At 44.3% G+C, this 22,547-nt stretch overlaps 2 protein-coding genes across 2 annotated transcripts; one reads left to right on the top strand and one right to left on the bottom strand.

The window, feature by feature from the left end:
- Window positions 1–261: 261 nt before the first annotated feature.
- LOC310700918 (olfactory receptor 2T8-like) lies at window positions 262–1,206 on the top strand (the record flags this gene model as incomplete). Its single annotated transcript, XM_083490870.1, has 1 exon — window positions 262–1,206. The coding sequence occupies one exon, from the start codon at window positions 262–264 to the stop codon at window positions 1,204–1,206; it is 945 nt and encodes a 314-aa protein (XP_083346996.1).
- Window positions 1,207–6,421: 5,215 nt separating this feature from the next.
- LOC310701581 (L-amino-acid oxidase-like) lies at window positions 6,422–18,379 on the bottom strand. The gene is made up of 7 exons (XM_083492706.1): window positions 18,365–18,379; window positions 15,669–15,892; window positions 13,534–13,640; window positions 12,483–12,684; window positions 10,754–10,807; window positions 9,581–9,717; window positions 6,422–7,499 (listed from the first exon to the last, which is right to left on the bottom strand). The coding sequence occupies exons 1-7, from the start codon at window positions 18,375–18,377 to the stop codon at window positions 6,734–6,736; spliced, it is 1,503 nt and encodes a 500-aa protein (XP_083348832.1). The 5' UTR covers window positions 18,378–18,379; the 3' UTR covers window positions 6,422–6,733.
- Between the last annotated feature and the right edge of the window lie 4,168 nt (window positions 18,380–22,547).

The following is a 22,547-nucleotide window of genomic DNA, read 5'->3' on the forward strand; positions in this document are numbered from 1 at the left end:
AATAAAGTCCCAGGTCTGAGATGACGCAGCTGCACCCCTATGGATTTCTGAAAGCCACTAAACTTTTGGATTCAAGTTCTAGGGTTGACATATGCAAAGAAGGAAAAACCCAGACACAAAAAGTTGTGGAGCTTTTTGCAAAAACCCTGACATTTTGCTGATTTTTTTGAAATTCTGCTTCTTTCATCACTTCTCATCTCGCCCTTGCTCTGCTCCAGTTCTCATGCCTCCATCTTTTCAGGTGCACCTCTGACACGAAGGATGAATGGGACATCCTGGACTGAGTTCATTCTTCTCGGTCTTCTCAACCACACCGTGACGCACACTGTTTTCTTTGCTGCCATCCAACTTGCCTACCTCATTGCCTTGTCTGGAAACTGCCTCTTCCTATTTGTGATCCAAACTGGTCCTGATCTTCAGACCCCCATGTACTTCTTCCTCAGCCAGTTGTCCTTCATGGACATCTGTCTAATTTCTACTGTTGTCCCCAAAATGACCGTGGATTACTTAGGGAAGGACAACACGATTGGGTTGGCTGGGTGTGTGGCTCAGATATTTTTCACGATGACCATGGCAGGAGCAGAATGCCTCCTGCTGACTGTCATGTCATATGACAGGTATGTGGCAATCTGCAAGCCTCTGCAGTATCCCATCCTCATGAGCAAGAGGATCTGCCTGGCCATGTCAGCTGGCATCTGGGTCACTGCTTCTCTTCATGCCTTGCTATACGCCATTCTTTTGTTCCAACAGACCTTCTGTGAGTCAAATAGGATCGATCAGTTCCTCTGCGCAATCCGAGCTCTGCTGAAATTGTCCTGTTCTGATACATCCACTTATGAACATGGGATATACCTTTCCGTCATAATATTTTTTCTCGGTCCCCTTTCCATCATCCTGGCTTCTTACATGGCCATTCTCATGACCGTCCTACAAATGCAATCGCTGGAAGGGATGCACAAGGCTTTTAGCACCTGCCTGTCCCACCTCTGCTTCGTTAGCATCTTCTTTGGAGCAGCCAGTTTTAAGTATATGAGACCCAGGTCCTACAGAACGACACAACAGGATAAGGTTATCTCTGTGATTTGTGACATTATGACCCCGATGCTGAATCCCTTGATATACAGCCTGAGGAACCGAGATGTGCTGGCTGCACTGAGGAAACAGATTGAAAAATGTACTCTTAATATACCGTTGAGTAGATGCTGAGGCTAGCCACCCCAGAGGCAATCTCTGGGTGTAATCTGCATGGGGCAGGGGGGTTGGTGAGGAGAGACCAAAGTTGCGTGTGGACAGAGGCAACCCTTCAGACACCCTATGCTGCCCTCCTGATAAGGATTCCCACCCACCACCCCCTTTAATTAAGAGCAATACTATATAACTCCATGCTATGTATCTAACAAGCATAGTCTGGCCTTTTGACCACTTTGTATTGGAGATGGTCAATGTCCTTGCAATTGTAACAGACGTCAAAGATAACAGGAGTATTGTGTAAGATTCAAAGCCATGCAACTTTGATGCAGGGAACAGGGATATCTCAGAGAAGTGCTTGGAAGTGGTTGGGGTAAAATGGGGATGTGCTATGGATGAGCATGGATTGGGAAGAGAGAAGGGGATATAGGTGGGAGAGAGGGAGGTTCTGGTGGAGATCACATATGTGGTAAATCACTGAGGGAGATTTAACGGAAGGGCCATGGAAGAGGAGGAGCAAGTGTTTTTGTGTGTATGTGACACTTTTAGGACCCTGCAGTGGATATTTTTTTCTCTTAGGCTGACTGTGTCTTCTTGCGAGCTCCATGCAATCGGAGCCAGCCCTTTGGAGCCAGATAGTCGATGGCCCTGGTTAACTCTGCATTCCAGTAGGCCACCAGGGAATCAGCTGAGATGCCATCAACATGGTATTATGTGTGCCACTACAACTCTCCGGAAGCCATTTGGATCCATTAAGTAGTGGGGGTGGACCATTCAAATAGTTCCCATGCTTTCATATCTATGTTATGACCGATATCTATTGCCCAGTGTATCATTGAGGATTTTACTTGTTCATCCTTTGTCTCCTATTCCAATAATATTTTATACATTTTAGACAACACTTTTACATTACATTCCAATAGGTCTCTCTCCAGTTGTGAGATTTGTTCCCCAAAGCCTCGTATCCTATCTTTCTTAAATATGTCATAATTTTTATTATATTTATCCCATACTCCATATAAGTTTTTCCTAATTATATGGTTTGTGAATCCTTTCTGAACTTTCAGCTTTGCATACCATAAATAAGTGTGCCAACCAAAAATATTATCATGACCTTCTGTCAGGGAACTGCCATCAGAGGCACGGGAGAAGGAGAGGGTCTCTGATTCTGCAGGGGAGGGTCCAAGCGCCAGAGGGAGACTCAGCCGGGAAGAAGGGGAAGAGAATGAGTGTAACACCAGGGATCCAGGAGAACAACGGGACAGGGAGGTGCAGGGGCTCCAGGACTCTTCGTTGGAAGTTAGCGAGGAGAGCCCAAGCACCCCGCTGCCCACGCCCACCCTGCACAGGAGACTCCTGCGCAGTGAGAGGCGGAGACGATTGGGCGTCAAACAACTCTTATGTTGGCAACGCTTTAAGAAACACCCACAGACAGATTCTACGAGTGACTAAGGGCAGCCACGCTAAGATGGGCTGCACAGTCCGGAGGGTTTAACCAGGCAATCTGATGCTCAAACGGAGCTGGATTATGCACGAGTAACTCCCAACCACTAGACCTTCTAAGTCTAATATATGTGAATTCGCTAATGTCATCCATTCCTTCAACCAACATAAACAGGATGCCTCATAATATAATTTCATATCTGGAATAGGAAAACCTCCTCTTTCTTTTCCATCTATAAATATTTTATATTTTATTCTTGGTATTTTCCCTTGCCAGATATATTTAGAAATAACTTTTTACCTTTCCTTGAAACAATCTGTCTTGCCAATCACCGGAATTGATTGAAACAGAAATAATATCACTGGCAATACATTCATCTTTATGGTTGACACTCTGCCTAATAATGAAAGATTCATTCTGTTCCAAATTTGCAAATTTCTTTTAATATCTTCTCGGGTTTTTAAATAATTATATATAAATATATATTATTTGCTGTTACCCATACACCTAAATATTTAACCTTTCTTTCAATCTTCAAACCAGTTACATCTTGTAATTTATTCTTACTCTCCTCCTTCATATTTTTAACCAAGAGTTTGGTTTTATCTTTATTAATCTTAAGACCTGCTACCTTATTTTTTATCTCTTATAATACTTTGGGGATTGACTATTGGTTCTTCTATGGACATCACCATGTTGTCTGCAAATGCTTTTAATTTATATTGTCTCTGTCCCACTCTTATGCCTTTAATATCTTGATTACATCTTATGCTTTGTGCCAATACTTCTAAAACTATAATAAACAACTAAGGGCAGCCTTGTCTTGTTCCTTTAGTTATTATACAATTCTCAGTCAGGACATTATTTACTATCAACTTAGTATATATTGCCTTGACTCCTTTTATAAAAATGTCTCCACAACTCATATATTCTAAAACTTTAAACAAAAAAAATCCCAGGAGACAATATCAAATGCTTTCTCGGTGTCTAAAAACATTAAAGCTGCTTGTTTTTCATTTCTCACTTGTAAGTGTTCTAATATAGCAAATACATTTCTAATATTTCTAGATACATTCTAAATACATTTCTAGAGGAGGAAAACAAAACAAAAAAAATTCTGAATCTCAGAAGCCAGAACAGCAAGAAGGATCGCTGCGCAGTGAAAGCCGCAATCCCTCTTGCTGTTCTGGCTTCTGGGATAGCTGTGCAGCCTGCATTCGCTCCATAAGACGCACACACATTTCCCCTTACTTTTAGGAGGGGAAAAGTGAGTCTTATAGAGCAAAAAATACAGTATTTTAATATCGTGTTTAACTATCTCTTTTTGAGGGGAATTGATCAATTCTTTTTCTTTCCTCTTTCTTTCTTAAAAAAATTTATTGCCATTTTTTTCCATTTATTGCTTTTTCAACTCTTTTCTTTTTTTGGTATACACTTTGCTGAGTAAAAAATGCCCGCATCGCTGCTTTGCTCGCATCCCATACCACTTTCAAATTTGTCTCCTGATTCAAATTAATTTCAAAATAATCTTTTAATATAACCCCCCTTTCTAATATTTCTTGATCATTAAATAGAAAACTCCTGCAATTATTTTTTTCAGCCACACTGTGTCATTATATCACTGTAATTCCGTCCTTAACCTCTCACTCTACTTTATCATGGTGTACTTTAATCTAATATTTTGATATTTGTTTTCCTGTTTTCCCTCTTTCATTACAACTTATTTGCAAAGCTTCCCAGGCTATAAAAGAAAAGAGCAGAACAATAAAATAAAATAAGAAAGCCTTTAAAACCAAATTTGTCTCCTTTTTTAAACTCAGAGGTTTTACAAGTCTCCTTTTTCATTTGCAAAAACCATGTCTCTCAGCAGAGTGATTCTTCCTTCAGCTGCTTCAAAGGCCCTGCAAATATCCATTTATTTATGTTAATTCTGGGGTTTTTAAAACCAAATCTCCCTTCCCTGATCTTTAGCTTTCTTCTGAAAAGCCCACCTCTTAAACCATATATAAATGAAAGCAATGTAAATTACAACTCCAGTTTGTTCACTCGTTTTCCCCTCAGATTATGGGTTCATCTCGTTTTATTTGTCTACAGAGCTCTCTCGTTTTATAGAGAGCAACTGGCCCCGAGAGCCAAAGGCTCAGAATTCCAAGAAAATGGTTTGTTCTCTCCAAACTTTTGACTGACATTTGGTCAAATGCATTTTCGTTCCCACAGGCATTCCCTGGAGGCGACACGATACATGTTAGGTGTGAACTGCGCTGGGACTCAAGCAAAGGGTGGACCACAACCAGAACATGAGTCCTGGTTCACATGTCACATTGTTTAAACCATAGTCAAAGTATTTTTAAAAGGGAGAAATGCAGTGTGCGTATGCGCCAGTATCTCAGCCAGTTATGCAACAGATCATCGAGGCTACAGATGGGGAAATTTCCTGCTTTCGGCTTCTCTCTATTTTGCAATCATTTTGTTTAAAGTCCTCATGAAAATTCAACAGTAATTTTAGTGTGACTCTCTGCACATGTTTACAAGCAATTTTGCTTTGTCTCCACATTCTGCCAAGCAGTTTCCCCTAATAGATGCACATTAGCATTCTGTTTTCATTAATACAGTGGAACCTCAGTTTTAAAGCATCTCAAAAGTCGAACATTTCAGCTTTCGAATGCTGAAAACCCAGAAGTAACTGCTTCGGTTTTTGAACAATTTTCAGAAGCCAAACGTGCCACGCAGCTTCCATTTTGAGTTTCCCTATTGTATTGAGGCTTCCGCTTCAGTTTTTGGTTTTCAAAACGTTTCAGAAGTCGAACGGTCTTCAGGAATGGATTACAGTCAAAAACCGAGGTTCCACTGTACCTCAGAATATTTGTACACATACATAGCTGGAGAACTGCATTGCAAAATTCCAAATTTCAAAGGAAAGCTATGTTTCAGCCCCCATATTCTTTTGGAACGTGTGGATTATGAGGGCTCATCTTCAAATGTGAACTTAATTGATTTCATCCACTAGCCAAACATAGGCTCTTAGTTTTCTTCTTCTTCTCTCTGAACAAACCAGGAGCTGTACCCAAGGGTTGTTCTTGGTTGACCTCTTGTGGTTTGTTGAGAGTGAGAGGTGATCACCAGCCTGGGTTTGGATTTATTGTTAAGGGAAGACATGATGGCTTGACTCCAGGGAGCATACTGTAGCAGGAACATGAGAGGAGCAAAGCATCCATGATTTGGGCAGCTTTGCACGAATCATAGTTAGACGTAACTATGGCTTGATATGATGTGTGAATGCGGTCAATGACTTCTGAGCAGCGTTTATTTCATTTAAGACTATTAGCCTGGCAGCCTGAAAATGCAAACAGATTGTGCCTTGCAATGCAGTTAAAAAATATGATTTATCCTACTCAGTATGAATCTTCTTTAATATTGTGCATCACTTAAAAAACAACAGCACCATAAATTGATTGAGGAGGGGTAGTGGATGAATAATCGTAGAATCGTGGGGTTGGAAGGGACCCCACGGGTCATCTAGTCCAACCCCCTGCAATACAGGAATCAAATAAGGAAATTATTTTTGCTCCATCACATCATCCACTGCCACAAACACACAGCAGGTTGAGAGAAAATCCCTTTATTTACTGTTGTTAGCCGCTCTGAGCCCAGCTTCAGCTGGGGAGGGCGGGATATAAATAAAAAATTATTTATTATTATTGTTGTTGTTTGTTTGTTTATCTGATTGGTTGTTTGCCATCCAAAGGGTCTCCAAACGACTTCCACTGAAAATAAAATATGCATATATACATTATGCCATAGAAAGGGGGAGGGAATCAGATAACACATCAAGATGCCATACAACATATTGGGAAAACAAAATCAAAACACCCTCCAAAAAAGAATAATAGAAAACATTAGCTGGTTGGCATCCGTCTGCCTCGGGAGACAATGGCGGAACGCGCCTTTGCAGATGAATTCAAACTGATGCAAAGTTACAGTGCCTGCTAAAGAAAACTGGCAGTATGCAAAGAATCATCAGCTAGGATCAAGTAACTGAGTTTTCCTTTTCATGAAGGATAAAGATCACCAAGGTCTGTTTTGCAGCTCCTGCAACACAGATCAGGCACTGAGATGAATCCCACTTGCTGCCCTTATAGCAGTCTTCATGGCTGAGTCGATCCAAGCGTGCGGGTGGGTTGTGTACTCTCCGGCGAAGTACACTCTCCCTTCATTCTGTTTCAAAGCCTCGAAAAGCTGGGTGAACTGGTATGGAGTGGGTTGAGCAAAGGCCCCCATGGAAAACTTGTCTAGGGCCCACTTCTGTACAACGTGCCGGTTGCAGACGGATCTGAGGTAAGACTTGGAGACGTTGTGGATTTCCGACAGGTCATCCATCACCACGTCAATGCACTTTTCCTCGCTGAGGGGAACGAAGAAGTCGGCGTCATCATTGAACGTGTAAGAGGCCAGGAGTACCCCGAGGCCACTAGGGAAGACATGATTCGGGTAATAGATCATTCGGGATGGGCGGTCTGTGATTGACTTCCCACCTCGGATCCCGTCTTTCTCCCAAAACCTGTCTGTGCAGGCCAAGGCAATTTTGGTAGAGCTTGCATAATGAAAAGAACGCAGAGCGCGAGCCTTGGGGTGAGAAAGAAGAGGCTGGTATTTGATGAGTCGAGCGGCTTTTGCCGTCGCCGTGACGATGACATAGTCGGCGGTCAGACTCGACAAGGTTCCTTTGCCCCGCTTGCGGTAAAACACCCTCACTTTCTTGCCAGTGCTAAGTATTTTCTCGACACTGCAGCTTAGACGGATTGTCCCGGGCATTTCCCGGGAGAAGCCATTGGGGAGCTGGTCAAATCCTCCTGTGATTTCCTCAAAACTTGGGGAGGTAGAAGGAGGAAACAGGAGCAGAAAAAGAAAGGAAAGGAAAAGTCATTGAACAGGGTGAGAAACCCAAGCAAAATATGCTCCCTGCAACATTTATATTTCCCAAGAGCAAAATGGCATATTATTATTCTCTGGTTCCTACAGTTACTAAGGCATATAATGATGGTATCCAGAGCAGCACAGCCATCACATTTCACTGCTGATTTTCCCCTCGCTGTGCCGCTTCTTATCTTTCTGTGTTTCTCTGGCCCTCCTTTGTGACACCTCCAGCCTTTTTACCTCAAGTTGCAATGGTTGGCCCAGGAAGGGGTACACGGTAGACCAAAAGGCAACCTATTCTTCCCTTCCTCCCTGATTCCTTCTCATTTAGTAACTACTTGTTGAGAAAGCAGCTTATTTCATCTCAGGTTTTACTTCCTTCCTGCTTCTTTTCCAAGTTGAGTTAGCATGTCCTAGAGTTAACTTCTTGGCTCCATGTAAAACCTAAGAATGACTTTGTGAGCCATGAGTAATAACCTTAAGTTTTTGTTAGACTTTCCGGCTACTTCTTTCTGCACACCTCTGCAGTACAGTGGTACCTCGGGTTAAGAACTTAATTCGTTCCAGAGGTCCGTTCTTAACTTGAAACTGTTCTTAACCTGAAGCACCACTTTAGCTAACGGGTTCTCCTGCTGCCGCCGCCACAAGATTTCTGTTCTCATCCTGAGATAAAGTTCTTAACCCAATGTACTATTTCAGGGTTAGCAGAGTCTGTAACCTGAAGCGTATGTAACCCAAGGTACCACTGTATATATTTACCAAACTTCCAACAGGACCAAGACATTTTGCCACCTGAGGCAAAGGGCAAGACGTTGCCCCTCCAATGCTATTCCAAGATTGTGTCTACTACCATTCTGTGCTTGGAAGCTGACTGAACTGGCAGTGGACCAACCCCTACACCTGAAGGAAGCAAACTGGCTTAGAAGCCATAGTACAGGCTGTGTGACATGCACAACTCTGTCCTCCAACAGCTTGCATCTGCCACCTAAGGCAGCCACCTCACTTTGCCTAGCAATAGAGCCGGTGGTACGGTGGTACCTCGGTTTTCGAACGTCTATGTTGATCAACATTTCAGTTTTCGAAGGCTGTGAACCCGGGAGTAAATGCTTCTGTTTTTGAACACTTTTCAGATGGAGAACATGCCACAGGGCTTCCGTATTGAGTTTTCCGTATTGAGGCTTTTGTATTGAGTTTTCGGTTTTCAAAAGTTTCAGAACTTGAATGGTCTTCCGGAATGGATTATGTTCGAAAACCAAGTTACCACTGTAGTGGCACCTGCCCTGTAGAACACCCTCCCATCAGATGTCAAGGAAATAAACAACTATCTGACTTTTAGAAGACATCTGAAGGCAGCCCTGTTTAGGGAAGTTTTAAATGTTTGATTTATTTATTTTTTTTGCTTTATTATTATTATTAATATTCTGTTGGGAGCCACCCAGAGTGGATGGGGAAACCCAGCCAGATGGGCAGGGTATAAATAAATAAATAAATGATAATAATAATCTACAGATCTTCTTCCAAATGCATATATTAGGAGAAAAGCGCAGTTAAATTTTCACAAGGACTTAATAAATAAATAAATCTGCAAACTGAAGTGGAGATGCGGACAACCAAATTTATAATATAATAATAATTTATTCTTTGTACCCCACCCATCCAACTGGGTTGCCCCAGCCCCTCTGGGCGGCTTTCGGCATATATGAAAACATAATAGAACATTAAGCCTTTAAAATCTTCCTTTTACAGAGCTGCCTTCGGATGCAATATAAGTACTCATCTCCTTAACCTCTGAGGGGAGGGAATTCCACAGGGTGGATGCCACTACCGAGAAGGCCCTCTGCCTGATTCCCTGTAACCTCACTTCTCACAGTGAGGGAACCACCAGAAGGTCCTCGGAGCTGGACCTCAGTGTCCGGGCTGAGCAATGGGAGTGGAGACGCCCCTTCAGGTTGGAACAACGAGAAACCAAAACTCCATCCAACTCTGCTCAGTTACAGTATTAATGAAGCTGATACAATATCCCCTCCCTTTTACCTGTCATCGTCATAGAAGGTCACATAGTCCATAGCAGAATCAATAAATGAAGTATAGAATCCACCTTCTTCGTTCAAGAGGTCACCAATCATATCTACTGCTCCCTTGCTCAGATTTCCTTCTTTAATTAAATATCCCTGTTTGGAGGAAATGGGGGGGGGATTAGCTAGAGAAAGGCTAGTTAAAAGTACACATGCTTCCTTATTTGAGCTAGACAGTCTTACCTCGGGTAACAGCCACTTCAGGTTGCCTTTTTTCGGGTTGCGGACTACCGAAATCCGGAAGTACCGGAACGGGTTACTTCCGGGTTTCAGCAGTCACGCATGCGCAGAAGCACTAAATCACGCTTTGCGCATTAGCAGAAGCGCCGAATCGCAACCCGCGCATGCGCAGACACACAAAGGTGGGTTGCAAACACTGCGGGGTGCGGACGTGCATCCTGCACGGATCAGGTTCGCAACCTGAGCGTCCACTGTAGCTAATTTATCGGCAAACATAGTCCAACAGCATGGTCACAGATTCCCCATTCCTGTTTTGTCTTCTGCATCCAATTTTCCAACCAGCCAAAGATTCTAGGGGGCCTAATGATAATTTTAGCAAACAGAATGGCTGTACAGTGGTACCTCAGGTTACATACGCTTCAGGTTACATACGCTTCAGGTTACAGACTCTGCTAACCCAGAAATATTACCTCGGGTTAAGAACTTTGCTTCAGGATGAGAACAGAAATCGTGCTCTGGCGGCACGGCGGCAGCAGGAGGCCCCATTAGCTAAAGTGGTGCTTCAGGTTAAGAACAGTTTCAGGTTATGTACGGACTTCCAGAACGAATTAAGTACTTAACCCGAGGTACCACTGTATTTTCACTGTTAGTGCAAATGCACAGGCTGTCAGGGCCTGCCCATGTCCACTAACGTGCTAAGAGGATAGCTCCAGTGATTTAGTACCTGAACGTGCTGCCAGGTGGCCCACTTTACATAGGACAGTCTTTGGTTCAAAAGGCTGTTTAGTTCAAGTTCTGTTTAACGTTAATGAACCATTAAGACAGAGAACAAGCAGGCGAAGTTCAGCCATCAACCGTTCGCACTGGTAATTCATACAAAGGTTTTATACAAGGGCGACAATTCAGATCAAAGTAAAAATACTGCAGACAAGCAAAGGCCCACTTTGCCTACCTTGACGGAATATGAGTCGTATTTTTCCTTCAAAGTCGTGCAGTTTTTTGTTACCTGCATGGTAAACATAAATGTCCATTTGAAACCTTCCTCACCACCCTTAAAGCATTCATTCAGTGTTCAGTTAAGAAAAAACACTCTGGTCACATTTGAAGATTTATTAAGTGATTCTTAATCACTTAACTGATATGCTCTGACGATATTATATTAACAGTAATGGCCCACAACTGTGCATTGAGTTTCAAATGCCCAAAGGGAGTTTGGGACTTGTGTTTTTTCTGAACAGCAGCAGCTCCTTTCTACCACTGCCATGTTGTTTTGAAACAAAAAGGACTTCAGGGCAAGGCTTGGGAAGTGGGCTATGTTTGCAGTCATGTGCACTGCAAGTTCCCAGCCTGGAAGTAATAATATCTACATGGGGAATTATGGGAGTTGTCTTATGTGCGATGTGGAGGGCATGCATTGCTTTATTTGTTTGTTTGTTTTAAGCCCTTCATCATAAAGCCTTGACAATTAAAAGTCACCACCCTCGTCAAAAGACGCAAGGCTTGCGCAACAACGGGTGAGCAAAAGGAATCCACACAACAGAGGAACACAGCGCGAAACCGACAAAGAATCTTTGCGAAAAGCGTGAAAAGAAAAGAAAGAAAAGATGGGAAGAGCAGACTAGAAAGCAACTCCAGAAATCATCCATAGTCTGACGTGCCTTTGCTAATAAAGGTAAAGGTAAAGGACCCCTGACCATTAGGTCCAGTTGTGGCCGACTCTGGGGTTGCGGCACTCATCTCGCTTTATTGGCCAAGGGAGCCGGTGTACAGCTTCCGGGTCATGTGGCCAGCATGAGTAAGCCGCTTCTGGCGAACCAGAGCAGCGCACGGAAACACCGTTTACCTTCCCGCAGGAGCGGTACCTATTTATCTACTTGCACTTTGACGTGCTTTCGAACTGCTAGGTTGGCAGGAACAGGGACTGAGGAACGGGAACTCACCCCATCGTGGGGATTCAAACTGCCGACCTTCTGATTGGCAAGTCCTAGGCTCTGTGGTTTAACCCACAGCGCCACCCGCGTCCCTCACCGCCACCCGCGTCCCTGCCTTTGCCAATAGAAAGGCCTTAATTTGCCCCCCCCCCAAAGCTTGCATGGTCACAGCCAGGCCAGCCAGCCTCCCTGTGAAGGGCATTCCCTCCCCCCAATAAAAAATTGGAGCACCACCATGGGAAGGCCTTTGTAGAAGCATAGTGTGTATCTGCTAAAGGAAGTAACCAGTTCCACTGCCGAACTGAATACCTGCTGCAGGTAATCACAAGCAGGGAGAGGCAGCGTCAGTCAGCAGGGCAGTGTGGCAGTGGTTACCTGGCTTCCCAATGCTGGGAGGGCCAAAGTGTTGTGGAACTAACTCCTTGTAGTGTGGGTGCAGTGGGGTGCATTGGCTCTGTCCTGGACCCCACCGATCTTGCCCTTCTCCCTCTTTGTAACCAGCAACAGTGCTTGGCATTGGGAAGCCGGGCGAGTGATGCCAGTCTGCTGACCACTACTTGGGAAAATGGCTGCTGAACGCAGGCCCTGCTGCTGGATTCCCCTAGGCATCTGGTTGGCTAGAAACAGGATGCTAAACTGGGCGGGCCTTTATAGTCCTATGTGATCGGAAGAGGGTACTTGGAGCCAGGCCTTACCAGAAGACCAGGCAAACTGGTTCATGAACACACAGCCTCTTTACAAAACACCTACCCGATCCAGTGCCTCGTGGAAGAGTTTAGAGGCAGATTTCCCCCTCTCATTGGGAGCCACTTCATATCCAAACAGCTCGGCGTTTTCCTCCACCGCAGACACTTTTTCCTTTCTATTTCTAATGAAGTACCAGGCATTCTTATCCGTCTGAACAAACGGGTTTAACGTGAGGTTGAATTTCTTAATATATTCACGAACAATTCTGCGGGGGAAAGGAGTAAGAAAGGCCTTTTTTTTAAAGTATATGTGTAAAATAATATAACAGGACATGATACTTTCATATTCAGGGATGCTAGCAAGGCTGCGAAGCATTCATTATACACCCACAGATCAGAAGGGAGGATAATGCCAGATAGGAACGAAAGGCTGAACATATTTTGTTATGGCCAAGAATGCAGCAGGTCTTGTAGGGTCACTTCCTGTCAGGGAACTGCTATCGACTCAGGGGCAAGAGGGGAAAGGGCGGATGGATTACAGAGAGCCCCCAAAGATCGTGGGAAGCAGCACTTCCTCAGCGGAGGAAGGAAGCCACGCCTCTAGTGGGGAGGAGATGCAGGGCTCAGAGGATGCAAGGCAGTGCCAGGACACCTTGCCTGAGCAAAGCGGGGAGGAGGGAGGCTCCCTGTTACCCAAGCCTTCCTTGCGCAGTAGGCTTTCGCGCAGAGAGGGGAGGCGTAGACTGGGGATCAAGAGACTGCTGGGGAAGATTTAAGGACCGCCCACTCTCAGATTCTGCCAGTGAATGAGCAAGACATGGAATAGAGACGCTCTGCATTGTAAAGGTTTTTAGCACCAATAATAAAGCTTTAGAACAGACCAGTGAGGCATCTTGCCTGATTGCTCTCGAGCAACCACCCGATACCCTTCACACTTCCCCTTCCCAAGTCTGCTCTCTAGGCAGACGCCTACTCAAAACTAAAAAAAATCACACCAACTGCTAATTCCAGGAAATGGGAAGGAGGGTACAAGGTAAAATGAAGTACTTCATCCGCAGATGTTTCTAAAACAGAATGAGTTTTGTGCATGATTGGCAACAAGCTTTTTGCCTTACTTCTGTGCCTTGGGCAGACGCATCGGTCCCATATCCATGTACCAGTCTTTCTCACGATAGGTCTTTATCCGACCCCCAATGCGGTCACTGGCTTCCAGAATCTGAACCTAGGAACAAATGCATTGTCGCTGTTTATGCTTCACTTCCTTACCGATTGCTGCTCCAGAAACAAACAAGCACACCTACATTTTGGGGATCCTTAGGCTTGGACTGTCAAGGGGACCCCTTCACAACCAGAAACAAGGTTGGGGCAACCACTTTCTTGAGTGGGGTTGTTCCACGACAGATCACCACACCTTTATAAGATTTGTGCTACGGACTCCCAGACTTTGGGATTGTTGAAATACACACAACAAAAATAATGAATTTGGGTTGTCTGACTCATATGGGGTCTAGTAGACCCAAAAGGGATGCGGATAGCGCTGTGGTCTAAACCAGTGTTCCCCAACCTTGGGCCTCCAGCTGTTTTTGGACTACCACTCCCATCATCCCTCGCTAGCAAGACCAGTGGTCAAGGATGATGGGAATTGTAGTCCAAAAACAGCTGGAGGCCCAAGGTTGGGGAACACTGGTCTAAACCACTGAGCTTCTTGGGCTTTCCAATCAGAAGGTCGGCAGTTTGAATCTGCACTATGGAGTGAGCTCCCGTTGCTTTGTCCCAGCTCCTGCCAATTTAGCAGTTCTTTTTATTATTATTATAAATTTTATTAGTATTTTCCACACAACAACATGAAAAATATCGAAAAATAACAATACACAAAACACAAAAACCAACATTAAAAAAAACCAACAAATCCATATCTTACATGTTACTGATATAAACACTAAAAAGAAAAACAAACATTGGCTTCCACCAATCCCACAGCACCTCTTTTACCTCTCATTGTGTTTTCCTGTTTTCCTTATCATCTTTATCCTAGCATCCAGATATAAATCCCTCTTTCTTATCCTTTCATTTCACAAGGTTATTCCAGACTCAGCCAGATTTCTGTCCTCAAACCTTGGCTTTTAAGGTATTCATTTAGACATTTCCATTCCTTTTTCACTTCACTTTTTGGTTTTTGTCTTATTATATCTGTCAATTTGGCTAATTCTAAATATTCTGAAAGGCCAACCTAGCAGTTCAAAAGCACACCAGTGCAAGTAGATAAATAGGTACTGCTGCAGCGGGAAGGTAAAGAATGTTTCTGGTTTCCATCATGGTGTTCAGTTGTGCCAGAAGTGGTTTAGTCATGCTGGCCACGTGACCCAGAAAGCTATCGGTGGACAAACACCAGCTCCCTCAGCCTGAAAGTGAGATGGGCTCTGCACCCCATAGTCATCTTTGACTATACCTAACCGTCCAGGGGTTCTTTACCTTTTTACCTAGATGACCCCCAAGAATTAAGCAACGTGGACTAAAGTCACATTTGGGACCCCTCTGAGATTAAGAGCCCCAAAGCTTAAGCTTCATTAGTTTCATAGTAGTTTCATTGGCCCCTGCAAGCATGGATGCGAAAAACATAACTCTACACATAGGAGGTGCAATAGCTTCATTACATGGGGCAAAATGCGCAGGCAGGAACTCTCAAGTTCAAACCTTGGCACCTACAATTAAGGGTCTCAAATAGCAGGTGAAAGAGCCCGTGTTCTGCAGAAACACTCATTTTAGACCCACCCCCCTTCTTCCTCCTTTTTGTCAAGATTAAAGACCTGTGTTTCTCAGATTGCAGACCTATGCATGGCTAAAGGGACCCCTGACCATTAGGTCCAGTCATGGCCGACTCTGGGGTTGCGGCGCTCATCTCGCTTTATTGGCCGAGGGAGCCGGCGTACAGCTTCCGGGTCATGTGGCCAGCATGACCAAGGCGCTTCTGGCGAACCAGAGCAGCACATAGAAACGCCATTTACCTTCCCGCCAGAGCGGTACCTTTGACGTGCTTTCAAACTGCTAGGTTGGCAGGAGCAGGGACTGAGCAACTGGAGCTCACCCTGTCACGGGGATTCGAACCGCCGACCTTCTGATCGGCAAGTCCTAGGCTCTGTGGTTTAACCCACAGCACCACCCACGTCCCTATGCATGACTACTAAGAAGTAAATCCACTTGACCCCAAGGAAAGTGTACACAGGATTGCAGCCTTTGTTAGTACAATTACCTGATGTCCCGCATCTTTCAGTAATTTGGCAGCAGTGAGCCCGCTTATTCCTGCCCCAACAATCACAATGGTCTTTGGATTTGAAGCCTTTCCCAGCCCATTTCTGGCAACATTTAACAGCTCCTCATAGTCGGGATCCTCAAAACACTTCATCCATTCCTCGTGGTCCTCAGCATGATTTGGGGAAACCAAGGCTATCAAGAGCAGCAGGAACGGGAAAAGTGCTAGAAAACAAGAAATGATTGAACAGGAACTATATATAAAAAAGGAGGGCAAATTCAAAAATGACATCTGATGCCCTTTTAAAATGTGTGGTTTAAATTGGATTGTTTTTGTTTTTATTATGTATTTTGTGTTTTTATATTGTGAATTTATGTTGTGAACCACCCTGAGACCCGTGAGCAGTGCTTTTTTTCCCGGGGTACGCATACCTCTAAACATTTTGTGAATCTTTGTACTTTTGTCCATTTGCTGTATTTATTTTTCCCAATTTGAACTATAAAATGGTGGGGGGGTTTGAGTCAAAAATAAGAGTACCCCTAAACATATTTTTTTTAGGGGAAAAAAGCACTGCCTGTGAGTATAGGGCAGTATACAGATAATGATAATAATAATAATAAATAATAATAATAATAATAATAATAATAATAATAATGCATGAAAAATGCAAATTTTGGTTGATTTGTTTGAGTCATGCATTTGGGCACCTTCCAATTTTGAATTCTCTAGAAATCACTGAAATAACCACTTAGTGCTTGACTCCCCCCAACTGGGTGGAAACCTGGTCCCTATTTTCTTTTAAATTGTCAATGTTACAAATAGGGCCAGAGAAATATTACTGTGGTCTCTTCTCACAACAGAATCAGATGTAGTAACTGCAGGACTTTTTTTCATCCGGGACTCAGTTCCGGCATCTCTCAGGTGGGCGCCATTGCCATTATAAGAGAACAAGGGAGGTGTTCAGTGTGAGTTCCAGCACCTCTTTTTCTAGAAAAACAGCACTGATTAACTGTATAGCTGTCCTTGGCCAAAATGAAGACACAGAACTAGATATTGCCTCCCAATAGTTCTTCTTTGCTTTACTGCAGTTGCGAAAGCTCCAAGTCTCCTCCGAACTTCCCTGTTCCCTGCCTGCTTTGACTTATAGCCCTCCCATGTCAGAAAGCATTCCTTTTCACAAAGATGATGAAGAAAGGTATTAAAAAGATGAAGACAAAGGCATCGTTATAATTAAGACGACAGTTACAAAAAAAAAAAAAAAAAGATTTCAAAGAAGAACTTTGTAAGCAGTATGTCAGAAAGAGCGTCTCCACCCCCATCGTTCTACCCGGACACTGAGGTCCAGCACCGAGGGCCTTTTGGTGGTTCCCTCACTGCGAGAAGCCAAGTTACAGGGAACCAGGCAGAGGGCCTTCTCGGTAGTGGCGCCCGCCCTGTGGAACGCCCTCCTACCAGATGTCAAAGAGAACAAGAACTACCAGACTTTTAGAGGACATCTGAAGGCAGCCCTCTTTAGGGAAGCTTTTAATGTTTGATGTATTACAGTATTTTAATATTTTTTTGGAAGCCGGCCAGAGTGGCTGGAGAAGCCCAGACAGATGGGCGGGGTATAAATAATAAATTATTATTATTATTAAGCAAGGGATCAAGGAAGAGATGGTGGATCCATCTCCTTGTCCTTCTCACATCGGGCATCAGATACCAGCCTTGGTGCCCACTCAACGCTATTGGACTCCAACACCCATCATCCCCCACCAGCATGGCCAATGCTCAGTTGTAGTCCAACAATATCTAGAGGGCACCAGATTGGAAAAGGATGTCAAATACCTTAATCATCCCCAACAGAGGTTTGTCCAAGGTTTCCATAAGGGATAGTCAACATATGGCTCTAGCGAGCTTGACTCTGTTGCTATGAAGTTACTACAGTAACAGCAACAGAAGGTAGGTAGCCGTGTTGGTCTGACGCAGTCAAAATATATAAAAAATAAAAAATTTGTCCAGTAGCACCTTAGAGACCAACTAAGTTTGTTCTTGGAATATGAAAAGCAATTGTAATGAACAGATTACGCTAGTAGGACTGCAAGAAGTTCTGTAAGGAGGACTATTTGAAATATTGCAAGAAAGACTATGAAGAGAATTATTAGTTAATGATAATTAAAAGTAATAGAGAAATTAAGAAATGCAGAACAAGTGATAAAGAACGGAAAATCTTCAGAGGTTGTTGACGGAAGTCTAAAATATTGTATAAGATAAGAAGTTATGTTAAACGATTGTTGGAAATGATATGTTAAAAAAACCTAATAAAAATGTATTTTAAAAAAAGTTTGTTCTTTGTATAAGCTTTCGTGTATACGAAACTTCATACCCAGAACAAACTTAGTTGGTCTCTAAGGTGCTACTGGACAATTTTTTTATTTTTTATATATTTCAGCAACAGAAGAGGAGGAGGAGGAGGAGGAGGGGAAGAAGAAGAAGAAGAAGAAGAAGAAGAAGAAGAAGAAGAAGAAGAAGAAGAAGAAGAAGGAGAAGGAGAAGGAGAAGGAGAAGGAGAAGGAGAAGGAGAAGGAGAAGGAGAAGGAGAAGGAGAAGAAGACATTATAAAGTTATAAACAAATCAGAATTAGTCCATAGCCATAACTTGATGTCCCAGAGGACACTTGCATCCTAAAATTTCTATGAGAAAATGAAAGACTTACAGAATTGGTCCATGTTCTGATAGGCAGTGTAAGGATGGCAAGTGAATGCTCTTATTTTATAGCCAGAATGTGGCAGGCTATGAGCCAATAGTGATTCAGAAACCTCTTTGGTGACCAACCTCTCAAAGGGCAATTCCCAAACACACCTATCTGGTAAAGGTCACCTGAAGCACAGTACACGCAACCGAGACGGATGGCACAATACCGTTGCATATCTTCTAAGAAAGTACCTTTAAAAAACACCTTAGGGGTGCGGGAAAGACACACAAAGCTTGATCTGGAATGCTTAAAAGTGAGGCCAAGAAGATCTCACCTTTTCCCAATGGCTTTTATAGGATATCCCGTTAGATTTTTAAGGGTCTAATAAAACCTGGGTGGGAAGCAAGGAAAGCAATGACCTCAGTGCGATATAGTCAATCTTTCTACAAATACAGGAAGGCAAATGTCAGAGATTACAGCATAATTTGCTCCCTAGCAGCTATCGAGCAACCCTGATATTTACTGACTGATTAGAAGACATTAGGTCAGATTAGACTGGACTGAGGTCAGGTTATAAAATATTTTACACACACACACACACACTAAGGTTACCAGATGTCCCCATTTCCCGGGGACAGTCCCTAGATTTACAAATCAGTCCCCTCACAAAATCCATCTATTTAGCAGGATGTTGAAAAGTGTCCCCGGATTCATTGAAAAAACCCTGGTAACACACACACACACACAGAAATATATTAAATTAAAATATCCTACAGTGACGACGAGGAGCAGTGTTGGATGGTAATAAACCAAGATAGTGTTGGACTAGGACCTGGGAGACCAGGGTTCAAATCTCCACTTGCCTATGAAACTTACTATCTGTCTTTGGGTCAGACACTGCCTCTCAGCCTAGCCTACTGCACAGGGTTGTTGTGGGGATTAAATGAGGAGGGGGAGAACCACGTAGGCCGCCTTATGCTCTTTGGAGAAGAAGTTGAGATATAAATGCATTAATTAAGCAAATAACCACCTAATCCAAGAGCTCCTGGACCCCTGACCATTAGGTCCAGTTGCAGACGACTCTGGGGTTGTGGCGCTCATCTCGCTTTACTGGCCAAGGAAGCCAGCGTACAGCTTCCGGGTCATGTGGCCAGCATGACTAAGCTGCTTCTGGCAAACCAGAGCAGTGCACGGAAACACCGTTTACCTTCCCGCCGGAGCGGTACCTATTTATCTACTTGCACTTTGACGTGCTTTCGAACTGCTAGGTTGGCAGGAGCAGGGACCGAGCAACGGGAGCTCACCCCATTGCGGGGATTCGAACTGCCGACCTTCTGATCAGCAAGACCTAGGCTCTGTGGTTCAACCCCCAGCGCCACCCACATCCCAAATATGGCTAGCCCTAAGCAAATTCTTTGGCCAAGCCCAATGCAAGAAAAGTGCCGGTGGTGTCGCAAGGCTCCCAATCAGGAAGAGGAAGCAAACGTATTTCAAGGTGATTGTGCCATTGGGACTTCACCGTTGGGACTTGAGGCCTAGTGCCTTGAGGCAAAAGAAAGAGATAACATGGTATCCACATAAAAGGCTGCTGACGGTAAAGAAAGTAGGGGCAAAGGCAGCATTTTAAGAAGCAGGACTCAGCGCTCGCAAAACCAAAGAACAACAAAAAGAGCATCAACAGAAGGAAGGGCTAAAGTAGTTCAGGCACTAGAGTAGAGGTCCTCATACTTTTTAAACAGGGGGCCAGTTCACTGTCCCTCAGACACTGTTGGGGGCCGGTCTATAGTTTGAAAAACATATAAATTCCTATGTGCACTGCACACAGTGGCAGAGCTTCAGTGGCGGAGAGCAGGTGGGGGCGGAGCTGGTGCGCGTCCTGGGGGTGTGGTGCGCCGCCCACAGGGGCGTGGCACAGGTCCTGGGGGCGTGGCACCGGGCACAGGTGGGGGGGCACCCCACAGGGATCGCGCTACCAGGGGCGATGCACTCCGCCCGCACTCCTCTTCCTCTGCCAGTGACTGCACATATTTTATTTGTGGTGCACAAAAAGCAGGGGAAACAATTTGAATCTGAAAATTTTGAATTTGAATTTGAAATCCCGCAGTCAAGCATTGCTACACAGAGAACAGAGGTCTTTGGCTACATCCTCACTCAGAAGAGAGAATATAAATGTGCTTTAACATTGCTTCTGGGTTGTTGTTGTTTAGTCGTTTAGTCGTGTCCGACTCTTTGTGACCCCATGGACCAGAGCACGCCAGGCACTCCTGTCTTCCACTGCCTCCCGCAGTTTGCTCAAACTCATGCTGGTAGCTTCGAGAACACTGTCTAACCATCTTGTCCTCTGTCGTCCCCTTCTCCTTGTGCCCTCCATCTTTCCCAACATCAGGGTCTTTTCCAGGGAGTCTTCTCTTCTCATGAGGTGGCCAAAGTATTGGAGCCTCAGCTTCAGGATCTGCCCTTCCAGTGAGCACTCAGGGCTGATTTCCTTCAGAATGGAGAGGTTTGATCTTCTTGCAGTCCATGGGACTCTCAAGAGTCTCCTCCAGCACCATAATTCAAAAGCATCAATTCTTTGGCGACCAGCCTTCTTTATGGTCCAGCTCTCACTTCCATACATCACTACTGGGAAAACCATAGCTTTAACTAGACGGACCTAGACGGAACTATACGGGAAAACAATATAATATTTAAAATGAAGAACGATTTTAATCAACATAAACTTATAAGTATTTCAATGGGAAGTATGGACCTGCTTTTGGCTAATGAGGTGGTCAGTAACAAGAGTGTCTCTGAGAAGGCGGCTCCTCCACACTCGGCTCCCTCCCATCTCGAGAAAAATGTAGCAACAGTCAGATAGAAGGAGGGAGGGCAGAAACAAGAGAGATGGATAGATAAACGCGATTTTCTCTCTCTCTCTCTCTCTCTCTCTCACACACACACACACACACACACACCCCAAAGTTGATCAACTGTTGCTATGACCTACATAGTGACTAAAGGAAAGAATAGGACACCAAACTGTGAACAGGTGCCACAATTACTGGCAACATTAAGTATAGACTTACTGGAAGGTGTGGGCAAGGAAGATGACAAATGGACTGAGGGAAGTTGAAGGAGGCCAGTTCCTAGAACCCTGGCCCGTTCCTATAAGGAACAACCTGCCTTTCCAGGGAAAGAAACCAACACTGAATTTGCTAGTTTCTCTTAGCTGAAATTCTTGACTCCACTAGGCCATTGGAACCACAATAGGAATTTCGCTCTGACACTCATTCAGCCTCTATGCATCACGAATTGCACCACTCGGGTGGTTTGCTGTGCCTTTAGGATGACGGTGTCTGTTTCCGCATGGCTCCCAGAAGACAGGAAAAGGCTCTTCCTTGTCCTTACAAGTGTGTTTTACAAAACGAGTGGTGTCCAGCTAATACAGCGGTTCCCAAACTTTTCAATAACACGACGAAATTCAAAACAGCAACGACTGCACATACGAGGGCATTAGAGGTGAAAGCAAACCATGTCCTTGGTAGCATCTAACCCACACCAATCACCTTGCAGCAGCAGAAAATTGAGTCAGTCCCTCAGCCTGCCTGCATTTGGGGAAAGTTGGGGAGTTGTCTGTTATGGCTTAGGAACACTCTGTTGAGTGGAAATAATGCAGGTGAAACACTTGAACGCTGGCAATGTGGGTTGCCATGGGAGTTGCAAAGAACGTGCACCAGTTCTTAGAAAATGTGAGCCCAGGAGCTCAGTAATGAAAGTGTTGTTGTTGTTGTTTAGTCGTTTAGTCGTGTCAGACTCTTCGTGACCCCATGGACCAGAGCACGCCAGGCACTCCTGTCTTCCACTGCCTCCCGCAGTTTGGTCAAACTCTTGCTGGTAGCTTCAAGAACACTGTCTAACCATCTCGTCCTCTGCTGTCCCCTTCTCCTTGTGCCCTCCATCTTTCCCAGCAGCAGGGTCTTTTCCAGGGAGTCTTCTCTTCTCATGAGGTGGCCAAAGTATTGGAGCCTCAGCTTCAGGATCTGTCCTTCCAGTGAGTATTCAGGGCTGATTTCCTTCAGAATGGAGAGGTTTGATCTTCTTGCAGTCCAGGGGACTCTCAAAAGTCTCCTCCAGCACCATAATTCAAAAGCATCAATTCTTTGGCGATCTTCCTTCTTTATGGTCCGGCTCTCACTTCCATACATCACTACTGGGAAAACCATAG

Source organism: Podarcis liolepis (assembly GCF_965112155.1).
Source record: "Podarcis liolepis genome assembly, chromosome: 2".
NCBI classification, from domain to species: Eukaryota; Metazoa; Chordata; class Lepidosauria; order Squamata; family Lacertidae; genus Podarcis; species Podarcis liolepis.